The 24,511-nt window shown below is 38.1% G+C and overlaps 2 protein-coding genes and 1 non-coding gene across 3 annotated transcripts; 2 read left to right on the top strand and 1 right to left on the bottom strand.

Annotated features, from left to right (window-relative positions):
- Positions 1 to 547: 547 nt before the first annotated feature.
- On the top strand, positions 548 to 5,962 carry LOC110785059 (transmembrane emp24 domain-containing protein p24delta9). Its single transcript, XM_021989505.2, has 4 exons — positions 548 to 925; positions 1,008 to 1,217; positions 5,528 to 5,604; positions 5,704 to 5,962. Exons 1-4 carry the CDS (start codon positions 710 to 712, stop codon positions 5,846 to 5,848), a joined length of 648 nt encoding a protein of 215 aa, XP_021845197.1. The 5' UTR covers positions 548 to 709; the 3' UTR covers positions 5,849 to 5,962.
- Positions 5,963 to 7,753: 1,791 nt separating this feature from the next.
- LOC110785058 (serine/threonine-protein kinase VIK) lies at positions 7,754 to 15,170 on the bottom strand. The gene is made up of 11 exons (XM_021989504.2): positions 14,634 to 15,170; positions 13,364 to 13,438; positions 12,358 to 12,474; positions 11,524 to 11,618; positions 11,303 to 11,423; positions 11,118 to 11,197; positions 9,459 to 9,518; positions 9,201 to 9,322; positions 9,029 to 9,114; positions 8,828 to 8,943; positions 7,754 to 8,290 (listed from the first exon to the last, which is right to left on the bottom strand). Exons 1-11 carry the CDS (start codon positions 14,979 to 14,981, stop codon positions 8,164 to 8,166), a joined length of 1,347 nt encoding a protein of 448 aa, XP_021845196.1. The 5' UTR covers positions 14,982 to 15,170; the 3' UTR covers positions 7,754 to 8,163.
- An 8,882-nt stretch (positions 15,171 to 24,052) lies between these two features.
- LOC130464517 (small nucleolar RNA R71) lies at positions 24,053 to 24,159 on the top strand. The gene has a single exon (XR_008924921.1). It is a non-coding gene; the product is annotated as a small nucleolar RNA R71 (small nucleolar RNA).
- Positions 24,160 to 24,511: the final 352 nt, after the last annotated feature.

The following is a 24,511-nucleotide window of genomic DNA, read 5'->3' as shown; positions in this document are numbered from 1 at the left end:
TTTTGGAATCTAAGATAATCCAACTTAAGTACACTTGTCACATGAATCTCAATAGAATCTAACCCACGTGGGTAGTAGAGATAAATAATTAAGAGGTACAATGGGGATAAATGTTTATTTTAGAGTAAATAAATTGGTCATTTGGATATTTGTAAGGTATAATAGGGATAAATATTAGACAAATAAGAAAGTTTTCAAAACTGACTAACAAATAAAAATAACCTAATGCGAAAAGATAATTAACATTAAAAAACAGAGTAAGTATAAGTTTGAGTTGGGGCTTTAATCCACAAATATGAAACTTTGTACCCCATTTGCCAAATTTTCATTTCCTTTATTAATCTATATTACAAAAGACAAAAGTCAAAGCCTTTAATGGCCTCCCATATTTTTGACTTTCACCCAACTCAAAATTAACCTAAATATAAAAAACTCCCCCAAATAAACGTACTTCATCCAATAGAAAAACGCCATGTAAGCAACTAATATTCCATCTTCCAATCACATCTTTTCGTTTTAACAACACATATTTAGTTCCCCAAAAAAATGAAAAATAGAAAACAAAAGAGCTCCCTCGTACTCCCTCCTTTGACACTCTCTCTCCTCCATTTTCATTCTTTCCTCTACATCGACTGCGATTCCGACGCAAATTTCACGAACTCCTTCAATTTAGAGAGAGAAGATCTCCATTTCCTAAAAACCAGCCAAAATGATCCGACGCTTTGATCGGAATTCACTGCAAATTTTCGTTATTCTAGGGTTTTTGCTCAACATTTCTCAATCCCTGAGATTTGATCTTCAATCTGGGCACACAAAATGCATTTCCGAAGACATCAAGAGTAATTCCATGACCGTCGGAAAGTATCACGTCGTCAATCCCAATGAAGGCTATCCTATGCCCGATACTCACAAAGTCACTGTTCGGGTAATTTTTTCGATTATTTTGGGGGTAAAATGGTGTGATTTCCGTGAAATGAACCCTAATTTTGATTTGATTGGGTCTGTAGGTGACATCGGCGTTTGGGAATAACTATCATACGGCAGACCATGTGGAAACTGGGCAGTTTGCGTATACTGCTGTGGAATCAGGGGATTATATGGCGTGTTTTTGGACTCCTGAGCATAATCCGGCTGTGACTGTTACTGTTGATTTTGATTGGAAGACTGGTGTTGCTGCAAAGGATTGGGGCAGTGTTGCTAAAAAGGGCACCGTTGAGGTAAATTTCATTTTTCATAATGTATGTATGCGGTGTTATTCTTTTTTTAAGAATTGTTGCAATTCGTGTTACGAATTTTCGATTGTATGTAATCTAATAAGGAGAAATGAAGATGATGCCAATGGATTCATAATGAATATTGTGTTTTAGTTTTGGGTAGTGAGAATGTGGTCTGAGGCTCGGATTCTGATGTAGCTAGGTATATGGTGTTGGGATTGTTTTTGTTCATTTCCTTTATCTCAATTCCAAATTTACCCCGGTTTCTTAATCAAGGTTGTACTAGGCACATCTATAATGCCATATCTTTTATTGCGGGAAGATGTAGCTCTTTATACAACTATTATAACTCGAGTGGACGAGTGGAGTTACTTTAATGTCGATAACATTAAAGCTTGATGATTTGGTTGTTGTGAGATTGGGTAATCAGATAAAGCTCTTCAAGATTATAGCTTCGGTGACAGTGAGGGTTGTGATCTTGCTTCCTTATGTTATTGTTGTAAATCGATGACTTTCACTTATGCTCTCGGTAAGAAGTACACACCATTTAAAATTGAAAAAATTGATAAAAACAGTCCCAACTATTAGTGATCTTCAGTCCTAACTATCAATTAACTAATGATGGGCCAAACTATGCAACCCATTTTACAAAGTTGATCCCTTAGCAATGTTTACTTGCTATAGCAGGTAGAACACCCTAAAACACTTCCACGTGCTCCTTTATTCTTTCTTTTCATCTCCTCTTTCAACCCTTCCTTCTGTAGTTCTGCTCCTTCCCCTTCCTTCTACTCATCTCTTTCATCTCAAAACTGCTACTCCCTAAACCCATCAACTTGTTACAAGCAACTGCAACACCATAACAACAACCAATAGCGAGTAGCACCAGCAAACGAAATTGGTATGGGGCGGCGCGGTGCGCCGGCATCAAAAACAAACATCCATATCTGCAAATAGGTGAAATTTTGGGTGATCTTGAGGGATGTTTTCCGGCAATTTTGGCAGTTGATTTGAGGTAAAAAGGGGTCGCATATTTGTGGTCATTAACCCGAAACAATGACTATAAAAATTAAAAAAACTCGTGATTTATTAGAAGTAATAATTTAGAAATCAAATTGGAGTTTTAATTTCATAAGTCTAACTAATAAACTTGATCAATGGTGGAGAATTAAGGAATCTACAACATAATGTTGTGGGCCCATGTGGCTACTCACCAAGATGATAAGAAATGAGAAAGAGGTGGACTTTTGTTTCCTTCATCAATGAGGTTTCTTTTTGCATTTTAATTTACTTTTGAATTTATTCTTCTGGGTTGTAGTTCATTGCAAATTTGGATATGTTTTGTAATTTAATTACGGGGTTCGTAAAACAGAGGGTTCGCACAGTAGGGACAAGGAAAGAAGAAGTGGGTATGTGAGGTGCACGCGAGAGTGGTTACGTGCTTCAGCAGGTAAACATTGTCAAGGGACCAATTTTGTAAAATGTTAATCGATAGTTAGACTATTTAAAGAAGATCACTAATAGTTGGGAGTTTGGGACTATTTTTATAAATTTATCCTTTAAAATTTAACAGTTCATCCTAAAATAAAAGTTTACTTTCTTAGTTACCTCGTAAGTTTTCTAAATTTAACCTTTTCATTATTACCTTGGTGATATCCTCATAAGACTTGTGAAATTAACCACGTTAGTGTGGGTGAGATTTAAACGTTAGATTGAGCCTAAATCAAATGTTGTGTTGCATAGGGTCATTGTGGGTAGCCCATCCCGTACCCGTCCCAATACTGGGGACTTGGGGACAACCGGGGGTGTATGCCTCTCCCTCTTTAACTTTTTAGAGCTCTATTTTTTGGTTTTTTATGGAGCGCGGTCTTATTATTACTACTATTTCATTATTAAGCTCTGTTCTTTCGATTTATTTTGACTTATTTTAGACAAAATAAGTTTAGATAAGTTCAGTTAAGCTCAAAAAAAATAAGTTTTTTTCAGACATTTTCACACACAAATAAGTTTTTCTTCAAATAAAATAACTTCAGATAAGTTAAGTTAAGTTCAGATAATATAAGTTAAGGCCCTGTTTGGTTAGGAGTTTGGTTAGGAGTTGTTAGCTGATAGCCTAATAGCTGGTTTGACTAGCTGTTAGCGGTTAGCTGTTTGCATTAGCTGATTTGACTAGCTGGTTGCATTAGTTATTTGTGTAAAAGTGTTTGGTAATTAGCTGATAGCCGTTAGCTGTTTAATATGTAAAATGACCATTAAGGACATTGCCATACTTTGTTTCTTATTAATGTTAGACAAATAGTTTATTGTGTTAATTTTTTTCTCTTTATATTTTTCTAATAAACATTGACTAAATAAAATAAATTTATTTTTTTTACAAAATTATTCTTAATTTAAATTTTTTAATAATATATATTTTTCAATTAGAGTGATATTACTAGTTATATTTTAAGCATGATTGCAATATACTTCAATTGCTTAAAAGTACTAATATAAAATTTGTTACAACAAAAAATGAATTTAGTAAATAGGGTGAAATGAAAAAGAAAGTGTGAGTAATATTTTTAGAAGAAAAATATGTAGGGTACCAAGGTTGATAGTGGTTGTAATTATAGGCAATAGTAGGACAAAATAGTCATTTTCATCCACTTTCTCAAACCTCTAATTGCAAAAAGCTTCTATATTGAGCTTTTTCAAAATTAGCTTTTCCCCCCAAAACTCTCTTCCAACCCTCTCCTAACCAAGCACTCCCAATTAGCTTTTTCTAAAGGTCAAACCTCTAATTCACCCCAAAAAGCTTTTTTTCCCTCAAACCTCTCCTAACCAAACACCCCCTAAGTCAAAATAAGTCGAATAGAACGGAGCCTTAGTAACTTATTGTTTTGTATCTATAAAATTTATGCAAATTGTGTTTTATTTTAGTTTTGCCGTACCCATACCCGTGAAATTTCCAATTTTCCGTTTTCCGCCCCCGTCCTAATACCCGTATGTCCCCGTACCCGTCTCCGTGCAACATAGATCAAATGCTATTATTTAAAAATGAAGAGTATAACTTATTTTTGGGAGTTTTGACTGTTACTCTCGTGGAGAAGGTGGGTTCCCTGTGTTGCTTCCTTGTTTTCCAACTTTACAAGTCGCGTACTTCTGCTTAAGTCACAACTCTTTTCTAAATGGATGTTTATAAAATGAGGAGATGGTCTTCAATTGACTTAAAGTGTTTCTCTTTTGTATTGGTTTAGTTTAGTTGAAGGGGGGGGGGGGGGGGGGGGGGGGAATCATACAGCTATGTTCAGCAGAGTCACACGGTTGATAACATCAAACTATTGCTGATAGGTACTTCCAACATCCTAGTAAAAAGGTCACGTTTGAAAAATTTCAAAGAAACATCCTTGCAAAATTGTCTTTTTTTTGTTCATTTTTGAAATGTTTTGTTTTCATTGAATCATGTGTCAAATCAGTTAGTTTTGTGGAAAATATGGGTGTAATATGAGAATTTAAATATAGAAAGCTAGTCATTCTTAACTTCAGTCAGTGGACTTGCATTGGAATGTTCCAAAATGGAAAAGTGGGTTTTTTGTTTGGTACACACTTGTTTTTTTTTCTTTATGTTTGACCATCTCTTTTTCTAGAGTTTGCATATTTACTCCGACCATGTTGAATTTCCGTTCTTGAGATTTTAGGGGGATCAACCATTTTCACCTCGAAATTCGTTGATTTGCAGGATAAGTGATAGCATTGGGGAAATTATTTGGCAAGTTATCCTTACTAATGGCAAGTATGAAATTGAGGGTTGCAATCCCTTAGAGGGGAAGGGAATTAAATTTGTGATAGAATGACTTTTGGTCCTTTGTGATCTTATTAGTTGATGTAGCAGGGCTTGGAGCATCGTGAAAGAGATTGTGGGTTTATGCAGTATATGGTTGTCAAAGGGAATCATGTGAATTTGCGCTAATGTTGAGTGTTGACTACATGTTGATCTTCCAAATTTCTGTGGAGAAGTTTTGGTATGTATAGGGGTTTTATAGTTTAGAATTACATGACAGTGTCCATTCCCCTTGTCATGGTTGTGGAAAGCAGCTTCATTGTCATTTGGACAGTATTAATGTTCTGTATTTTTGGGTTGTTTTCAATTCCTTTTAGTCATTTTTCTAGTAATCTGTTGAGGTCTCATTCATTCTCTTTGCTCATATTTTAGTGGACATGAAATAGGTGCTTTTATGGTAAATGATCGAAGTTACTGTGGTTATCTTTAACTGTACACTTTTGTCATGGTTAGCTTTACATATGTAAGAGACTAATCCAAATTATGTTCTTACCAGGTCATGGAATTAGAGCTAAAGAAGCTAATGGATGTTGTAAATTCCATTCATGAGGAAATGTTTTACCTTCGTGATAGGTGCGTTTTCTTTTGAAAATTGAGGGTAGTGAAAAACGCAAAATCTTGTCGAGCAGTGTAAAATGTAGATTGCTAACAAGATATTTAATTGTTCTTCAGGGAAGAAGAGATGCAAAGTTTGAATAGAGCAACCAACTCCAGAATGTATTGGTTGGGTTTTCTATCACTTGTTGTATGCCTAACAGTGGCGGGCTTGCAAGTGTATATCTTGAAGAATTTCTTTGAGAGGAAAAAGTTGCTATAGATAGTTCATTTAAAGTATCACTGTAAAATTTTCCAAGCCTGTAACGTTATCTACCGAATAGTTAATCCACTTGAAATTTATGTTTTCCGATTAATATTTTTGACACTTTTTTCATTCTTGATATTTTTGTTAGTTCTATTCCATTTGTCAGTTTTGTGAAATAACCGAGTTTATGTATTGGTTTTTACGCAACAAAACCATTCTTTTCTTTTTTAAAGGCAAGGCATCATCTAGGATAATTTAACACTCTGTAATGTTTAGTGTTTAATATGCTGATTTAAAAAACTTTCCGATGTGATTTTTTTGTTAAAACAAGTTCCCATCATTTTGCAAAGATAGGAGTGCGCATTATGTTTGGAAATTCATAGTTGTGGCATACTCGTTATATCCTAAAATGTTTGCCTAAAGAGCTACGGATTTAACAAAAGTGGAATGTAGAGTGAGAAATTAAATTACAGTACATTGATGATTAATTTATATGAGAAAATAGAATATAATACATGTAAAAAAGAATAAGTACATGGGGAAGGAGAAATTTTCAATGCATTTTTTTTTTTGTGGTCCCAAATGAGAGTAATATGAGAAGTATTTCATATTCAAATAAGGAAACAAAACTATAATTACTGGACGGCCTATTTGAAATACAATATTATAATTTTGAGACGAAGGGAGTTTTTTTTAAAAAGTAAGATGCAGTGCCTTACCGGATCGGAATCCTACATGGGTCAACTGGTCCGGGTTAGTAGGCTAGACACTTTGAGATTGGGGGGAAAGTTAAGAGGTATTCTCTCTCAAAGTGCCCCTAGATGGGATTGAACCTTTTCCATTAAGGCATTGCTTGGTATAATATGATATATATATTTTTAAAGGTATGGATGAAGTGTCCTACCGTGCTGGAACCCTGCATGGGTCAATCCTGTCTAGGGTAGCGGGCTAGACACTTTCGACAACTTTTGTGTAAGACCGCCTTACCGAGAAGACGCTTTGATTGCTTAACTAATTAGTTTTAATATTGTTTAACTAATAGTTTCATGGGCTTAACTTATATAATACCAAAGCGGCCTTTTGTGTAAGACCGCCTTATATAAAACTTTATAAGACACTTTTAGAGTAGGGTAAAAGGTAAGGGAGTCCTCTTTAAAGTGCAACTAGTGGAGATTAGATCCATTTCCCTACGCCAGGGCGTTGCTTGGTACAATTGTGATACTATTTGTGCCAATATTGATACCTTTGATCTTGCGGATAATTTCAAAATACTCGCCATATTAAAATTTGATTTTGATAATACTTGTCATATTAAAACTGTTCACTCGTTTAAGTAGAAGTTTGTAGTGTAGAACAAATTTTTTGCATTGTGCTTAAACTCTCAGTAACTTCGCCGAACTCAATCACGTCAATCTGAACACTGATGAATTGGTATGCATGATTAAACTAGTGACTAATATTGAATTAAAACCTAATTCCACGATTTAGGATCATCACTAGAAACTGAATGTTAACAGCTATAGTGGCATGTGGAGGGCAAGGGATGTAAATAATAACTCGCTCAAAGTTCGGTCAAAACACGTTAATTAGGTAATGAACAAATATGTACCAAGTTCTAAAGCTCGTTTAATAAATTATCAAAATTTTAACACTTCCATATTCGTACCAAGTTTTAAAGCTCGTTTAATAAATTATCAAAACTTGAGCACTTTCATATTCGAATTATTGTTGGCAAACAACTCGCTTAGTACTGCTAACATTTTTGTTCTTATTAAACATATCATGATTTTTTAATATGGTACTAACTCCCAGTTATTTCTTCACCTATTCCCTTAAGAACCACTGATGTCAATTCCCCATCCTAATATCATCCTTTCAACACGTGAATAATAAAAAGCAGAAGAATAAGAAGTCTTGCAATAACACAACACACTCTTATAGCTGGTAACTTTATCTTCTCAAAATCTACCAAAGAAGGCAGTTGTCATTTACAAAGTGTAAAAGAAAAAGAGAAAAGGTCAAAGGGAAAAACTACAAAGTGTTGAACATGAATATTGTGATACAATATACAGATATAATAAAAAAAAATTGAGCTCTTAAAAAGATACACGACCAGTCACATAATAAGCCCACCCAACATTCAGAATGATTTTAAACCAGAAGCCTATATGATGTTTGAACAAGTTTGTGTTCGCCAAAATCTGACATGCTAATGATTCAATTTAAAAATAATCGAGGCTAACAAACAGGTGTACGGTGTACCACCCTTCAAGTGAACAATGGACTAACACCATATGGACAATGGATGAATGAATCAACAGTTGTTTTTGTTATCCAGAAAAGAAATGCCAGTGATGTTCTGCCGGAAGATTGTCCTTAATTTTCTCGAGTTTCTTAAGAATCTCCAGAAAAGTAGGCCTCTGGTTCATGTCAGCAGCCCAACATTGTTCAGTTAACCTGTATCAAGTAACAACCGAAACATGAATCATCATAAGTGCAATGCTCAAAATCTGCAAATTTAATGGTAGTAATACGAAATACGAAATATGTTTACAGCATTTTAAACATCACCCCTCGATAAAGGGGAAGGAGGAAGGCAACTAGGCTTCGTCATCTAAAATCTAGATAAGAATCAAGGCATCCACCTCAGCTAACAAGAATGTCCATGTTCAACACCCCACCATGTCCATAAGTAGTAGCAATTGCAAAATTTATGCCAATTGGCCAACAGAAAAGGAAAAAATGGAACCAAAAATAATACAGTAGAAAAGTAGAAAAGTCAACTTCCTAGAAACCTGAACATCAGCTTTGCCTAAAAATGATCGAAGTCACATGGTTCAACCACAAGCTTTCTACCAAAAGGTGTAGTAAACCGACTTTCCAAACTAATGTAGTCAAATAAAAAAATTGAACCAAGAAGATGAAGTTCCAAGGACAAGCAATACACAATGGGTAGAAAAAGTCAAGACATCCAGGTATATAACTTTAACTTACTCTCTCAAATCTGGGACGAAACTTTTGGACCTAATTGTCGGTCTATGTCCTTCAGCCACATATCTTGCTGCCTCATATGGTTCATAACTTGCCAAGGGAGGCTCTCCCTCAATCATCTGAGGAAATAATAAGATTAAGAGGCATGAGCAACTAAACTGAATACAGTAACTCCCATTCAAACATCAAGTTAATGAACCTCACCTCATACAATATCATTCCGAAGGAGAAAACATCAACCTTTTTGTCATATTTCCGGTGCTTAAATACTTCTGGAGCCATATAACGGTCTGTTTTTCATTCAATCAAATAATCAAGAATAAAGTATAGTCATATATATAATATCCCATCAAACACAGAAGTACAAACCACTCACAGCTTCCAGTCTCCCCAGTCAATTTGTACACATCATGGGCATGTTGAACCCTGATGAGCTTGCTTAGTCCAAAGTCTCCAACTTTTAAATGGTCAGCATTAGAGTTGACTAAGAGAACGTTCCTGAGGTCATTGCCAAATAGGGTTATCAATCATCATGTGAGTGTCAACCACAGTTTCCTGAAGTTAAAGGTGTTCCATAAGTGTGACCAATTCCAAGCCCACATCCCTAACAGAGAGAAAAACACACTGCACTAACCTTGGCTTTAAATCTCGGTGGATTATCACATTAGGTTCATTATGAAGATAAGCCATTCCTCTGCAAAAATAATAATTGGACAAGTCAGATTAACATGTATATCAAATCACATAAGGCTGTTCGCGGCAGGAAAGAGAAGAATAAATTACAACATGCCATCAGTGTCCCTTTCAACCATAAGAATAACGTACAAGACTCCAAGGGAGAAAAGGATCAAGATCTTATATACTTTTTCCTTGTTTCTGACCATTGAATTGCTATAGAGGAGGTCAGTAAGAGAGAAGATAAGCAGAAAATTGAAGGGAGTATTTTATTTTGTTTAGCCTTTTCTTTGGGAGTGTTCAGCACTTCAGCCACTTAAAGTTCTGGAATTATTAACAGATCGATAAATACCATTGTTGATGATTTAATAGCATCAATGTAAAAATTATCTATTAAATTTTCCCAAATTCTCTTTTTCTTACTCATTTCTATAACCCGATGTTTCATTCTATAATTGAATACAACATAAAGCTTATAGTACTTAGGAGTTAGGAGAGTCTTTCATGACACTCCAACTTTAACCCCCCCTTTTTATTAATAAGATTCAAATTTTACCGTATTATGATCAACACACTGGATTTAGAGTTTTGGCACGTCACAGTTTTAGATCCTAGTAGGTCCTGAACTTAAATTTTTATCTATAAAAAGAAAATATTGCTAAAACTACAGAAACTAAACTAAAAATACTCGTAGGGTTCAACTTAAACGGAGTATACTTTACGACTTTCGGAAATCAATGTGATCTGAAGTTATGATTGACATATTATTTTTGTGGATTTTTTCGATATTTCAGTATCTGGATTACTACTCACTTTTTTAATCTTAAAGTTCCAATTCTTTAAAGTTAGCTCTTTTTCTTTTGTTTCTAGTGAGTTGGTGTTGCTAAGTGCTAACTTCAAACCTTGTGCAGTTTTGTCATAAGTAGTTTATGGACATTCCTTGGATGAACTTTGGATTTGTGTTAAGTGTAAACTGCTGCTGGGATTTACTTGTATTACGTATATATCATCACAAAAATAGTAATTAGTAAGATGAATTCAGAGGTTCTCAATAGATGGGATAAATAGTTTACTTTTTATAGATCATCTTTCATTATACTAACAATATAAACATTTACATATTTATATTGTTAGTATAATTGCAATGAAGTGTATAAATATTATTTTTCTTCAATTTTCTTAAATATTTTCTTATAATAAATATACAATATCCGAATGACATGTAAGATCCAAATCATATACTTCATTAGCATACAATATCCAAATAGCACGAAAAATCCAAATACCACGGACGAATAGTAAAATCAATTATTATACAATAGCCAATAATACAAAAGATCCATGCATCACGCGGGGTCAACACCAATTTTTATTTATCTATGAGAATCATGAGATACTTTTCCTCTAAACCTTTTTCTTAACATCTATTACCTTCCAGCAGATGCTTGAAATCATTAGCCACAATTGACTCTTGAGTCCATCAATTAAGCACTTTTCAGTAACGTTCTAACTACCATAACAATATTTTTTACAAAATCTCACCTTGTGTAGCAGTTTCAAAATATACTAAAGAAAAGAGATGAAAAGGATACTTGGTACAAATAAAATTTCAGGGTACCTTGCAATGTCCAATGCAAAATTTATAGCTGTTGATGGACTAAGAGCTCCCTTTTCTTTAAGGTACTGATGTAGATCACCCTAGAAGTTATAAATATGGATAAGCATAACCAACAAACTTTAGTCACAGCTACACATGAAGGCTGAAGCAGAAATATAATATAAATATATGCGCAATCAACATACCCCTCGCAAGTACTCGGTGATCAACATTAAAGGCTTTTTCTCAGTAACAGCTCCAAGGAATTGAACAATGTTAGGATGACGAAGCTTCACTAGCAAAATGACTTCATGCCTAAAATCCTGGCTGAACAAGCAAACATGAAAGGAAAAATCAGTAAGCAGTTTCCCATAAAAAACGTACTTGTTTTCATCTGGAAAGACGGGTCTTTGAAATTTGGTCTTACATGACTAGTCTATCATCTGAAAGTGATGGAAGTATGCGCTTGACTGCAACTGGGGTTCCTCGCCAGTAGGCTTTCAGAATCTCACCAAATGATCCCTAAAGAAGTAAATCATCATCAAAGGTAAACAAAGCAAATAAATTCTGAGTCACCGTCTTTAGATGCATATGCAACAGCGGGCTGGAAAATCAATAGCATAACGAAAAAGAGCCTAAGATAAATACATGAGAATAACCAGCTAGTTGACAAAATTCTCAAGGTTCGCACGATTTCCATCTGCATTTTACCCCACGAGAGTATTAACTGATTCACCCCTTCAATCTCTTTATCTTTTCTGGTTTATTCTCTTGCGTGTTCATTAAGAGGATAATTTATACAAACTATCATGGTTAACAAAAAAATGTTTGAAAGAGAAAGAGATCACACCCGCATGGGAGTTAACCATACCCCCCCCCCCCCCCCCTCCAAGTAATAATCTCCAACCCCCTATTCACCAAGTCGTTATAATCACCACCACCCTTATTTTAGCACCAAATTGATACAATTGCCCTAATTTATTTTTCTCATGCCAGGCATGACTGCAAGGAAGTTGGGGGCAGAAAAGCAAAATCAAGGTTACTCCATACCTTATCTACCAAACCTAAATTGCGAACTGTGAAGCTGAAAATTTGTCATAGACACGATTGGAAATAATCAATTCAATCAGAAGTTAAAGAGGAAAAGCAAGAACTGAGCTGGAAATAAACTATCTAAAAGCAGATTTAAGCTTTTTAAATCATGTACCAGATATAATTACAAGTAACATGAAGCTAATGCCAAGGAAGAATAGAGCCACACCTTTCCAATTATTGCTGAGTTTGAAAAGTCCAGCTCAGTAGGGTCAATTTCCCAGTCACACTTGTTCGGCAAAGGCGGGGGAACAGCTTTTGGTTCAAAATGGCTCCCATTTTGTCCCTGGAAGTTGAAATTGCTAAGTGAGTATGGATAATTGACTGGCATGACATGACATGACAATCCAGACAAAGCACACCACAGGATCAAATTAGTAACACGCTACACTAAAACATTTGAAATACCACATACATGCTTCTGTCTATGAATGCATTTGAGAGAAGAAAGTACAAGCAACAAGTTTGAGTGTCAAAAATGCCACAGTCTTGCCACGATCTCCAGATAATTAGTTGCAAGAGAAGCAATAAAGTTGACAGATATAAATTCTTATAAGTGAATGCAATCACTTCTGATAGTAATAAATTAATAAACAAAGGACCTTTCTTCTTTGTAGATGCTACAGTGTAAAACTGCCGGTAAGATTTCCTATAATACTCACATAACATGGAAAATAAAACCTCCAGACTATGTAATCTGAATAAGTTGTCAGCATTATTTAAGAATAGACATATCAGAATGCCTTTGATAAACATAGCTTCATGCAAGAGATTTCAAATATAACTGAAAGGAAAACTTGTGAACAACAGGAACCAACCATCCTAGTATTCGTTTTCTAAAAGAGGGATCTACGTGTGAGCTAATGACCACTCAGAGAAAAAGTCCACATGCTCATTTTACTAAAGAGGTCTCAAGCTGTGAGCTAATGAGCTTATGGGGAAAAGAAGTCCACATGCCGAAATGCTTTAGGTATTAGGAAGAAGCACGTCAGAATTCAATGGATAAATTGCACAAGATAAAAGACTTACAAAACATACTCTGACAAACGACAACCCTACCACTAGGAAAATTCGTGATACTATATACTTCCAACTGAAGAACTCATGCACTCAAGTGGCGCTACTAATATAAATTCTGAGTCAGAAAGAGGACAACGTTCCACAAACAAACTTACATAAGATAAACCGCCATATGTTTTCAAAAGCTCAAGCATTCCATGTTTTTTTGCACCTTCTGCGTCAGCTAGCGGCTGTCATGGAACAAAAATCTATTTAAATATGCAATCCAGCTAGTTGTTTCTTGAAATAATCAGACAAATAGCTCTAACAGATAAAATAGCAGCATCAAGAGCATAACATGACATTAAACATGCAATTTCAAAGAAGCTATTTTACATTTACAGGGACAATCACAAACAGAATCAACAATGGAATTTCTTACTTAACTGAACTGAATGTAATTTATTTTAATTAACTACCCGTTTGCATTGGCAGTGTGCAGCTTAGATCTGCCACTTCTCTAAGTAGACCCATGCCAAAAAAACAATAACCATTTGTGCTCTTTACTAAATGGGAATCTTGAACAGGAGGTGTCTTCCAAACCATACAAAGAAATGAAATTGTCTGACATGAAATGAATAGTCATCTCCCGCTCGAAATTGACATAAGCCAGAGATCCTCGCCTCATTTCACATTCATCAATCATGAAACCATTATCATATCTCATAAATTTGCTTTATTCAATCACAAAGTAGCATTCAACCATATGCCAGAGTCTATCTTTGATGGCTCTGTCCCAACTCTCCAAATCTACTTTGTAGTCATTTGTGAGTTGCAAGCACTACAGTCTATATGAATATATAGGTACATCTCAAACCTAAGAATTCCAAAATTTCTTTCTCCAATGTTAGAACGGATACAAACTAAATATTCCTCTCTAAATAATATCGCCCGGCCATCACTATAAAAAGATTCAGTAAAAAGAAGGATAAAAGAGCCAATGAACTCAGCGTAAAACAATTAATTATCTCTCCGAAGCCATCTTTTTCTAGCATATACAATATTACAATCACAGGTAATTTATTTTAACAAATATGACAGAAATTCAAGAATCAAACTAGCAACCATAATCCTTCAATAATTCATCTTAAATTATTAGCACATAGGCCAGATATACACACAATCTTACTGCAAATTGTATAACTTGAAAAAAAAAATCTAGCGTAAATTCTCTTCGTTTTTCTGAAGTTTAACTTCACAAATCACCATTCCGGAAATGATATTATACGACCAATTATCATACAATCATCAATATTCAGAAAATCATACTGCACTACCAAATAAACACCGCCAAAAGTTCAACATCAACAATTCAAAATCAAACAAAAACAATTTCAAGAAAAAATTAAGAAATTGAAATTGGATGAAAGAGAGAGAAAATAATACGGTGTTCTTCCAGCGATCTTGAGCGTTGACATCAGCGCCATAATCAATCAAACACTTAGCTACCTCGATCCAACCATGAAGCGATGCAACATGAAGAGGAGTTCGATTATCGTAATCCCTAGCATTCACAAGGCTAGGATCTTCTTCAAGAAGCTTCTTTACCGCCACGGCGTCGTTTTGATGAGCGTGCCATAGAATTGCCGACGTTTTGCTTACCCTAGCTTTATCCTTCTCCTTCTGCTTCTCCACTACTTTGCTCGACGGAATTGATGCCACTACTGCCGACGGTGGTACGCCGTCCATTGATGGTGATCCCAACGAGCTTTCTCCTCCACCGCCGCCGCTCATTCTCCGGTGAATTAGATGGTACACAATGAATCGATGAAATGGTGTGCAATTAATCAGTGAATCAGGAAAAATGGAAGAGAGAGATTTGAAGGAGGAGAAAGAGGGAAGGACGCGGAAGTGGAATGATATGTGTGTATCCGTTATTCTGTTTGCTGTGGTTTTCGCGTTTTTTTATTATTTACTTTATTTGTGATACCGAGTATTTTTTTAAAACTTTTTTTTTTTATAATTTGTCAAACTGAATAATTATTGGATTAGATTTGATTCGTCGGTTTCTTTCTTTTTTTTTTCTTTTTTTTTCGCTAGCTCAACTGAATAATAGTATCTCCAGTTGCAGAGAAAGGAGTAGTGAAAATTCCGGGTAATAAATTGGGCTCTTTTTATCTAAAATTTATATTTTTAACATTATATTCCGGGTTATCGGTCTGGACCGGAAAGTTTCGGGTTTTGACAGGACCGGATCGGACCGGAAAACCGAAATCGTGTATTTTTAAGGACCGACGACCGGACCGGAATCTATTGGTCCGGTCCGGTTCCGGTCCAATTTCCGGTCCGGACCGGACCGTGCACACCCCTAATTGACAGGGTGATTCATGAGTCATGACACACTCCCATCTCTAAGATATTGTTGTACAGGGTCCTATCGTCAAGGCCAAACCTTAAATGGTAGAGCAAATTCCAGCGGTTCAGAGCAAAGCCCAAAGTAATAAGAAAGGTCAGTACATCAAGCCTAAGAAAAGTCGGCCTGACATACCAAGTCTACAGAGGTAGAGCACGCCTCACAAACAACATAGGTCCAAAGAAAGGACCTGCAGACTAAGAGACAAAAGCAAGTACATCGCCGTCACACACGTAGCGGCATCTGAATAGGCCAAAGTACTAAATAGTACGCCTATAAATATCCCCCACATCATTTATGATGGGACGCACAATATTCTCGGTACTTGCTCCATCTTCTCTCTACTTTCTCTCTCTAAGAAGTACATTATACTTTTAACTTATTTGCTGACTTAGGCATCGGAGGGGGTTTCCTCGGTTAAACCCCCGCGGTTAGCTTACGTTTGCTCTGCTTGACAGGGCAAGGCTAATCCATTTCGTTCTCCCAGTTCCATATGCGGAACAATTATCAAATACTTTCATTCACTTTATTAGATGCTTGCCTCTAGAATTAAGATGGATGGAGAGCTAATCGTAGAAGTGCAGAAATTCGGGGAAAACATAAAAGCGATCACTATACTAGAGGAGGACAAGATATGGCCCGACTTAAGATTCAACGTTAAAAAGAGTAAAAGAACGAGATAACAATAAATGTAATAAAGCACATACTAATACGAGCCGACCAGAAGAGGGAAACATTAGATTACCAAATCGTGGACACGATCCTCCAGATCGTTCTCCCATTTCATACACGAAACAAGTGGCGCTAGAAGGAGGGGAACAATCTAGACCTTGTCCTTAAGCATTAGATACCTAGTTAGTAATCCATGACAACACCAATATCCGATCATCCAGTAATACAACAAATAGAAGTACCTACTTCAAAAACCACCCCAATGACCTAAAAGCCTCCTATCGTGCAACAATACGACATGCCTCAGGATGTCGGGTAGAAGAAAGGACCATCACTGACAGGCTAAATCGCACTCCTATCAAAGATAAACCTAACGTTCACCAACTAAAAATATAGCAAGGGAAGCAGGGATCGTATCCACAGGGAAACAGTGTTCTTTCTACTATTAAAAGACTAATCTAGACTATTGGTAACAAGAATTGGATTGGTTTGTATATTAAACTAAAGCAAATAATCAAATCGGAAGATAACAATATTAAAGGAATCTAGGGCAGCGGCTCACCACAAATGCAGACCGGGATTGGACAACGGACAATAACAATCAATTAACAATCATAACTAGGAAAACATGCATCTCTCGAATCTTATGAATTCCTTAGGATAGAACAACTAGCGGGCTCTCGCTACGTACTAGAAATAATTCCTATCTAATAGCCACAAACCAAAAACATCAGATTTATACCTCTCGGCGCATAATCTAAGGTTAATCAAACTCAAATCAAAATAGTCCGGCCGAACAGAATTGACGAGCAATAATAATAAGCTATAGAAATTAATCAATCAATCAAATATCATGTCCACATATAATCCCAATCATGCATTCATGGATCCCCTAAACCCTAGAAATTAAACTACTCACTCATGATAATAAATAACAAAGCAATTAATATAATAGAAAACATGATTAAAGCAATAAACTAAATTAGAACAAGAAGCAATACCTAATTGAAGAACAATGAATAATGAAAGCTTGAATTTTTATATAAATCGAACTAAGTGTTTGAATTGATGTAGAGAGAAAATAAAACTTAGAGAAATAAACTAAGGGTTTTGTGCTGGAAAAATAAGATGTCGTCAAAAATAAAACAAGTTTGCTTATATAGTTTTTGCCAAAATAAGGCCTAAAAACGGAATTAAAAACGCGGAAAACTGCTGGAGGTTGGCGTCGCCCGATCGGGCGACGCTTCGCCCGATCGGGCGAATCACTCGATAGTCGGCCCGATCGGGCCAAAATCCGCCCGATCGGGCGGATTGCGAAATCTCCACAAAGCCTTCAGATTGACCGCCCGATCCGCATCGGGCGAGCTGCGCCCGATCGGGCGCGCGTTGATGAACTTGGCTTGCTTATAATTCCGCCCGATGGTTGCATTTCGCCCTCAGCTTCCAGGGCGATTTGCAATCTTCAATGTATTTCGCCCGTATCACCAAGTCTAACTCCCGGGGCTCAACCATAAGCATCTAAGGCTCCCGAAAGTCGACGATGGAGGTCCCGAACTTCTCGGACTCATATAGTGGCCTTGATCAACAATGAAACGGGTCTAAAACGACCAATTTCTCATAATCAAACCTGAAACTCAAGGCGCACTCAATAACACACATTAGTACTAGAAACGGCTCCTAAGAGCACGTTTGATACATAAAAGCACTAAGGGACGGGGGTAAAAACTCTATATAAAACGCATATATCAAACTCCCCCAAGCTAGATCTTTGCTTGCCCCTAAGCAAAGAAATCATCGATGAATACATAAATCAACTTCACCCCAAATACATCTAAAAACAATGGATACGATTCAAGGCAAAATCCAACAAGCATGCATCAATGTCAACCAATCAAATTCATTCAACCGCCAATCCACCTCAACAATCGTCACGCAAAGCGAACCACAAGTGTACACTGGAATTCAAGACTAGTGCTCACACACTCGTCACTCATTTATGTGGCGGATAAAAAATGTACCCGTTCGCTCCCCTCCCAACATATATGTGTACAATGCCCTCCCAAACTCACAACACTCGTGTGTCTAGAAAAACATGCACTCAACCTAGTAGTCGACTCGGAATGTGTCATGTCATAACTTGCATTGATAAACAACTACTTTCACATTAATATGACTCTATGCACAAAGGTCGGAAGGTCTTCAAAGCTTGTAATGATAGGCTTAGGTAGAGGTGCGGTAAATTTGGGTAAAACGTGAGCTTAAAGCCTTGGCTTTGGGGAGCATAAATCCTAGCAAAACCATGGTCAACCACAAATGAAGACCACAACCACAACTTCCCACTCAACACATGATGAAACAACAAACAAACCACACTATACTTTCTTGCCTTTCTTTCACAATTAAGATCAATCACTCATAAAGATAAGAAATTACAATACTTGAGTGTAACAATGTTTTGAATTTTTCTGAGAGTAATGAATTTTTTTCTTTCTCTCTTTTTTTTTTTTTTTTTTTTTTTTTTTTTTTTTTTTTTTTTTTCTTTCTTTCTTTTTGGAAACCTTCATATTTTCTATTCTTCTCATCTCTTTCACTCTTCATTATTTTTTTTTTTTTTTCTCTTTTTCAAACAACAAGATAAGAAGAACTCCCTTATTTCCTTTTCAACACTCACTTTGTGCTCAAAACTAAGCACACTACAACTCCCTCACCTCACTTACTATTAGCTCCCCCAAGCTAGGCTTGGGACTAGTAACCAATGGGGCTTTCATGGGCTTGTAATATGGCTAGTCACCGAATAAAGGGGCACAAGCAACAACATGGGTAGAAAAGGAGGGGACAAATGTATCTAATTTCATCTGAAGGCTACCTAAATAGAAAAATGCCTTCGTCCTCCACAATGTGCATGTATATGAGTCATAAAACACTACTAATAGTTGCAAATCAATACTCAAAATCAATGACACACCAGGAAGCTATCACACATCCTAACCAAATCAACTAGTCAAGCACCAAGTCCACAAATAGTTGGTCAGAGTTGACTCATGTTAAGGCATCAAAGCAATCGAATATCAAATCATGGCTAACGCATCCACATTGCTCGTCATCAAATACCAAGAATCAAAACAATTTTCAATTCAAAGGGGCACAGGGAAGCATGATATTGTATTCATCGGAACGTATTTTTGTATTTTTGTATATTTTTGTATATTTTTTTTTTTTTTTTTTTTTTTTTTTTTTTTCTTTTTCAAAAGAAAGCATTAAACATACCAAAATAAACACACTAAAATAGAGAAATGCGAAAATAAAAGAAAGACATACCTACAATGTACAAGTAGTGTGAAACCCCCCCCAAACCAAATCAGACAATGTCCTCATTGGCTCAAGGGTATCGAACCTCATCATCAACATCATCTCGGCATCACTGATGGCCTTGGCCATCATTACCAGCATCATCACCATCATCTCGGCCAGCATGCCCACTAGGACCCGCTCCCCACCCTCCGTACTGGGTGGGTGTGAAGGTGCCCATAGAACCCGGAGCTCCATATCCCTCCGCGGGATAGGTAAACCAGGTAGGGTGCTCGTAATCTGGGGCAATATAGCCCTGCCTGGCATACTGATCATAAAATGGGAACATGGTCCTCTGATGATCAGCTGCGAACTCCCGGAATCCGAGCTCAAGTCTGCTCAACCTCTCATCAATGGACCCCTGATCCTCATGAACTACCGGGCCACTCTGGGGCCTCCCCGTGTCTCGACGCCCCCTCCTGAAGTAGGTGCGAGGCTCTGGCTGGTACTGATGGGGCTCTGGCTGAGGGTCAGGCTGAGGCTGGGGGTCAGGCTGAGGCTCTCGCTCAAATCCAACAAATAGATAATGAGCCTGACCGGGTCTGAAACTAGTGCGGCCCTGAGGGTCAGGCAAGGTGAAAAGCCTGTTTCCCTCGAACATCCAGTACATGGCTCCCGGCCTAAATAACCCGTGCTCCCCCTGCAGCCTACGGAGTCCAGCAAAATAAGCCAAATCAAGCAAGTTGCTACCCAGAACTGGGATCTGGTTAGCCTCAGTAAAATTGGCCGTGGCCATGGCTATGTGGGTGATCAACCCACCAATGGTAATCTTGGTAGTATGTGTGGAGGTGGCTATGGAGTAAAATTGAGAGGCCATGTGATGTGCAAGGTTCATTTTGTAGCTCTCCTCTCCTTCGGAAACGTAGCCACCTAGGATCTCTAGCTCCGTACTTCTAATGTTCTGGGTCTCATCCCTACCAAAGATAGTAAATCCTAGGAACCTGTAAAAGACAATGGGTACCGGGTGTTGAATCTTGGAAGCATGCAAATGTTGCATACTCCCGGGATTATCATTGCCCGTAAGCTTTCCCCACATGGTACAGTTATTGTGAGTCTCCTTGGGTTTCCTACTATATGTGGTAGACAATCCAAAAATTCTACCAAAATCAGATAAGCTCATGGTGTAGGTTCGGTTCATGACACGAAATTGAACCGATGACACGGTTCGATAACCATCCCTACGAATATTAAAACTACTCAAAAATTCTAGAGTCAACCGCCTAAATGTGAGACGGAGCATACCATACATGCTACTCATACCAACACCAACAAAAACACGTTTTACATCACGCTCAATTCCCATTTCATGCAATGATTTTTGACATATAAAGCGAGTAGGGATTACCTCCCTCAATTTGAGGTGCATGAATCGTGCTCGTTGCTCCTCCGTAATAAAGATGACATCCGGAAAATCCGTGTCGGGCTCGAATTGCGGTGGTGGAGGTGGTGGTGTCGGTTCCCGAGCTCGGCTTGTGGAAGCCTCATGTTGATTTCTTGGTACCCTCGTGCATTTTCTTTGTGGTCTATTTGCCATTGATGAAAAATCTGAAATTTTGAGTTTTTTGAGCTTTTTGGGTGAATTTGGGGATTTTGTGGGGATGAGAGAAAACTTAAATCGGTTAGGTGTAGGTTGTAGAGGATGATGAGAGGATGATTTTGATGAAAGAATTGTTGAATTTGTTGGAGATTTGAGGGAGATATGGTGGTTTGAAGTTTTTGGAAGTTGGGGTTTAATGGAGGAGTGAGAGAAAGTTAGGTTGAAGATGAAGAGGAAGTGAAGAAAGATTGAGGAATTCGTGAGTTTATCGCTGAAATCGCGTCTCGCCCGATCGGGCGACATTCCGCCCGATCGGGCGGGATGCGATCCTTTTCTTTTCATGCGTGCGCGCCCGATCGGGCGCACCTCGCCCGATCCGAATCGGGCGATTTGCGAAAGCTCATTTTCTTGACTTTTTCCTGCCCAGAATCATCCTTGACTTTTCCTCGAAAATTTCATCAACCGCCCGATCGGGCAAAATTATTTCGCCCGATCGAGCATTCCACTCGCTGGACCGCCCGATCGGGCATGCTGCGCCCGATCGGGCGGAAATAAACAGCAAGAAACTCATCCGTGCGCGCCCGATCGGGCGCACCTCGCCCGATACGGGTCGGGCGGTTTGCAGCGTGCTTGGCCTTGTGCGTAATTTCACTTTCTCGAACTTGGAGCTTTAGGCCTGCACATTATTAAACACCCAAACAGCGTAATGCCCTCTTCTCGCCTCACTAACACCAAAAAAAACAATACTTAAACACACTTAGGTATGGAAATACTAACTAAACACACAAAAATTAGAATCAACAATCAAACTTATACTACTAAGGCAATAAATGGATAATGAAATACTCATCCCCTATGAGATTGATGTAATGTCCCCATTACAGTATCTCCGTTTATGCGCAGACAATGGACATGAAAGGGATGAGAGCCACGACAGCTCATCGAATGGGGGCACCAAAGATGGTGCCATCTGGTGTCACATCGATTACCTTGGATGAGCTGTGTGGTGCGGGAAGTGACAGATCACGACCCCGATCACGAATACGATGTCCACCGTTTATAGAACTTTCGGCCCTTTGGGTCGTGGCATCATCAATCCGTCCCTTCTTTCGAACCCGTGCCGAAGAGTGCATACTCTGATCACCTCCACCTGCAAGACAATTTGAAACATGTGCTTTTTCCGAGGAGTTATTAGAGTTAGTATGAGTCAATTCGGTATTAAAATAATCATTAGAAATATTGACTCCAAAACATGACTCCTCTACCATAGGGTTCTTAGCAACATGGGTTAAATTGAAAGTAACCTTATCATCTCCCACATTTAGCGTCAACTTGCCATTCTTGACATCTATGATTGCCCCCGCAGTGTGTAGGAAAGGCCGACCTAAAATAATAGGAATTTGCCTATCCTCTTCCATGTCTAAAACAACAAAATCAACAGGAATAAAGAATTTACCTACTCTAACAGGCACATCTTCTAAGACACCTAGGGGGTATTTTACAGATCTATCGGCCATTTGCAGAGTTATGTTGGTAACTTTTAAATCACCCATGTTCAACTTAGTACATACAGACAGGGGTATGACACTAACACTGGCACCTAAATCACATAAGGCTTTGTCAATAAAAAGGTTGCCAATATTACACGGGATAGAGAAACTCCCGGGGTCCTTCAACTTGGGTGGAGACTTATTTTGTAGTAAGGCACTGCACTCCTCAGTAAATGCAACAGTCTCCACCTCACTAAATGCTCTCTTCCTAGTCAAGATGTCTTTCATGTATTTAGCATATGCAGGTACTTGAGTAATTAATTCAGTGAAAGGGACTGTTACCTGCAGATTCTTTACCACTTCTAAGAACTTACCAAACTGCTTGTCTAGCTTGTTCTTTAGCTGACGATGAGGGAAGGGAAGTTTGATAGGTGGAACTTGTATCTCAACTTTCTTCTCAACCCCTGTGTCAGCTTCCTTATCCTTGACCACCTTCTCACTTTCTCTTGGCACAACACCACTAACAGATACTTCAACCCCTTCCTCTATAGTCATAGGTGGCCCATCATACTCATATCCACTCCGCAGAGTGACAGCATTTACAGACTCTCTGGTCACAGGCTGTGAAGGGAGTTGACCTTTGGGTCTCTCTGCAAGAGCGGTAGCCATTTGTGCCAACTGTTTATCCATGATCTTGTTATGAGCAGTGAGGGCATCGATTTTGGCATCCTTTTCGCTTAGAGATTTCTGCAATTCCAACATCATATTCCTCATCTCTACAAGCATGGGATCAGGTTGTGTGGGTTGAGGTTGTGGTGGTAAGCCAGGTGGTCCACTAGGTTGCGAGTTGTAGTTGCTCCGCGGTTGGTAGGGTTGTTGTGGTGGTAGAGGGTGTTGAATTTGGTGGGGGTTCTGAACATTAGTACTCCTATATGATAATAGGGGGTTATTTTTATACCCCTCATTGTATGAGTTGGAATACGGATTGTTCTGCTTGTAGGACTGGAATGCATTGCATTGTTCGATGGAGCTTCGGCATACCTGTGCATAATGGCCCTGCATCCCACAACTATTACAGACATTAGCAGATTGGGCACTCATTGCAGCGACACTAGCATGTTGGGTGGATTGGGAAGATGCGATCTGTATATTGTCGAGCTTGTGATGTAGGGCAGTTAGCTGAGCAGTAAGTTGTTCAATAGAATTCATCTCATGCTTGACACCTCGGTCGGAAAAACCTCTAGGATTCCCATATTGGGCACTATGGATGGCCATCTCCTCAATCACCTCCAAAGCTCTAGGCACCTCCAGTTGCATAAATCTTCCACTGGCAGCTGAATCCAAAAGACACCTAGACTCATTACCCAGACCATTGTAAAACTGCTGAACCAGGAACCAGTCATCCAAACCATGGTGTGGGCACTCTCTTTGCAAGTCCTTGAATCTCTCCCAAACTTCGAACAAACTCTCATCTACTTGTTGAGAGATACCTAATATCTGACCCCTCAGACGAGCTGTCTTCTCAGGTGGGAAATATTTAACATAGAATGCGAGGGCTAAAGAATTCCAATCGGTGATTTTCATAGCTGCGCGGTTGAGACTGTTAATCCATAGCTTGGCCTTCCCACTCAATGAAAATGGAAAGAGTATCTCCATAGTCTGCTCCGGTGTTAAATTCTTCTGCTTAATGGTGGCACAATACTGAATGAAAGACTGAATGTGGAGATTGGGATCTTCACCCTTTTCCCCACCGAATTGGTGTCTCTCGATCATGTTTATCAGTTGGGGTTCAATCTTGAAATTCTCGACCGCAATGGAAGGCATGATTGCCTTGGGAAGCATAGACAGACTTGGTTTAGAATAG

This window comes from Spinacia oleracea, chromosome 6 (assembly GCF_020520425.1).
Source record: "Spinacia oleracea cultivar Varoflay chromosome 6, BTI_SOV_V1, whole genome shotgun sequence".
Lineage (NCBI taxonomy): Eukaryota > Viridiplantae > Streptophyta > Magnoliopsida > Caryophyllales > Amaranthaceae > Spinacia > Spinacia oleracea.
This window is presented reverse-complemented; position numbering and strand designations above follow the sequence as displayed.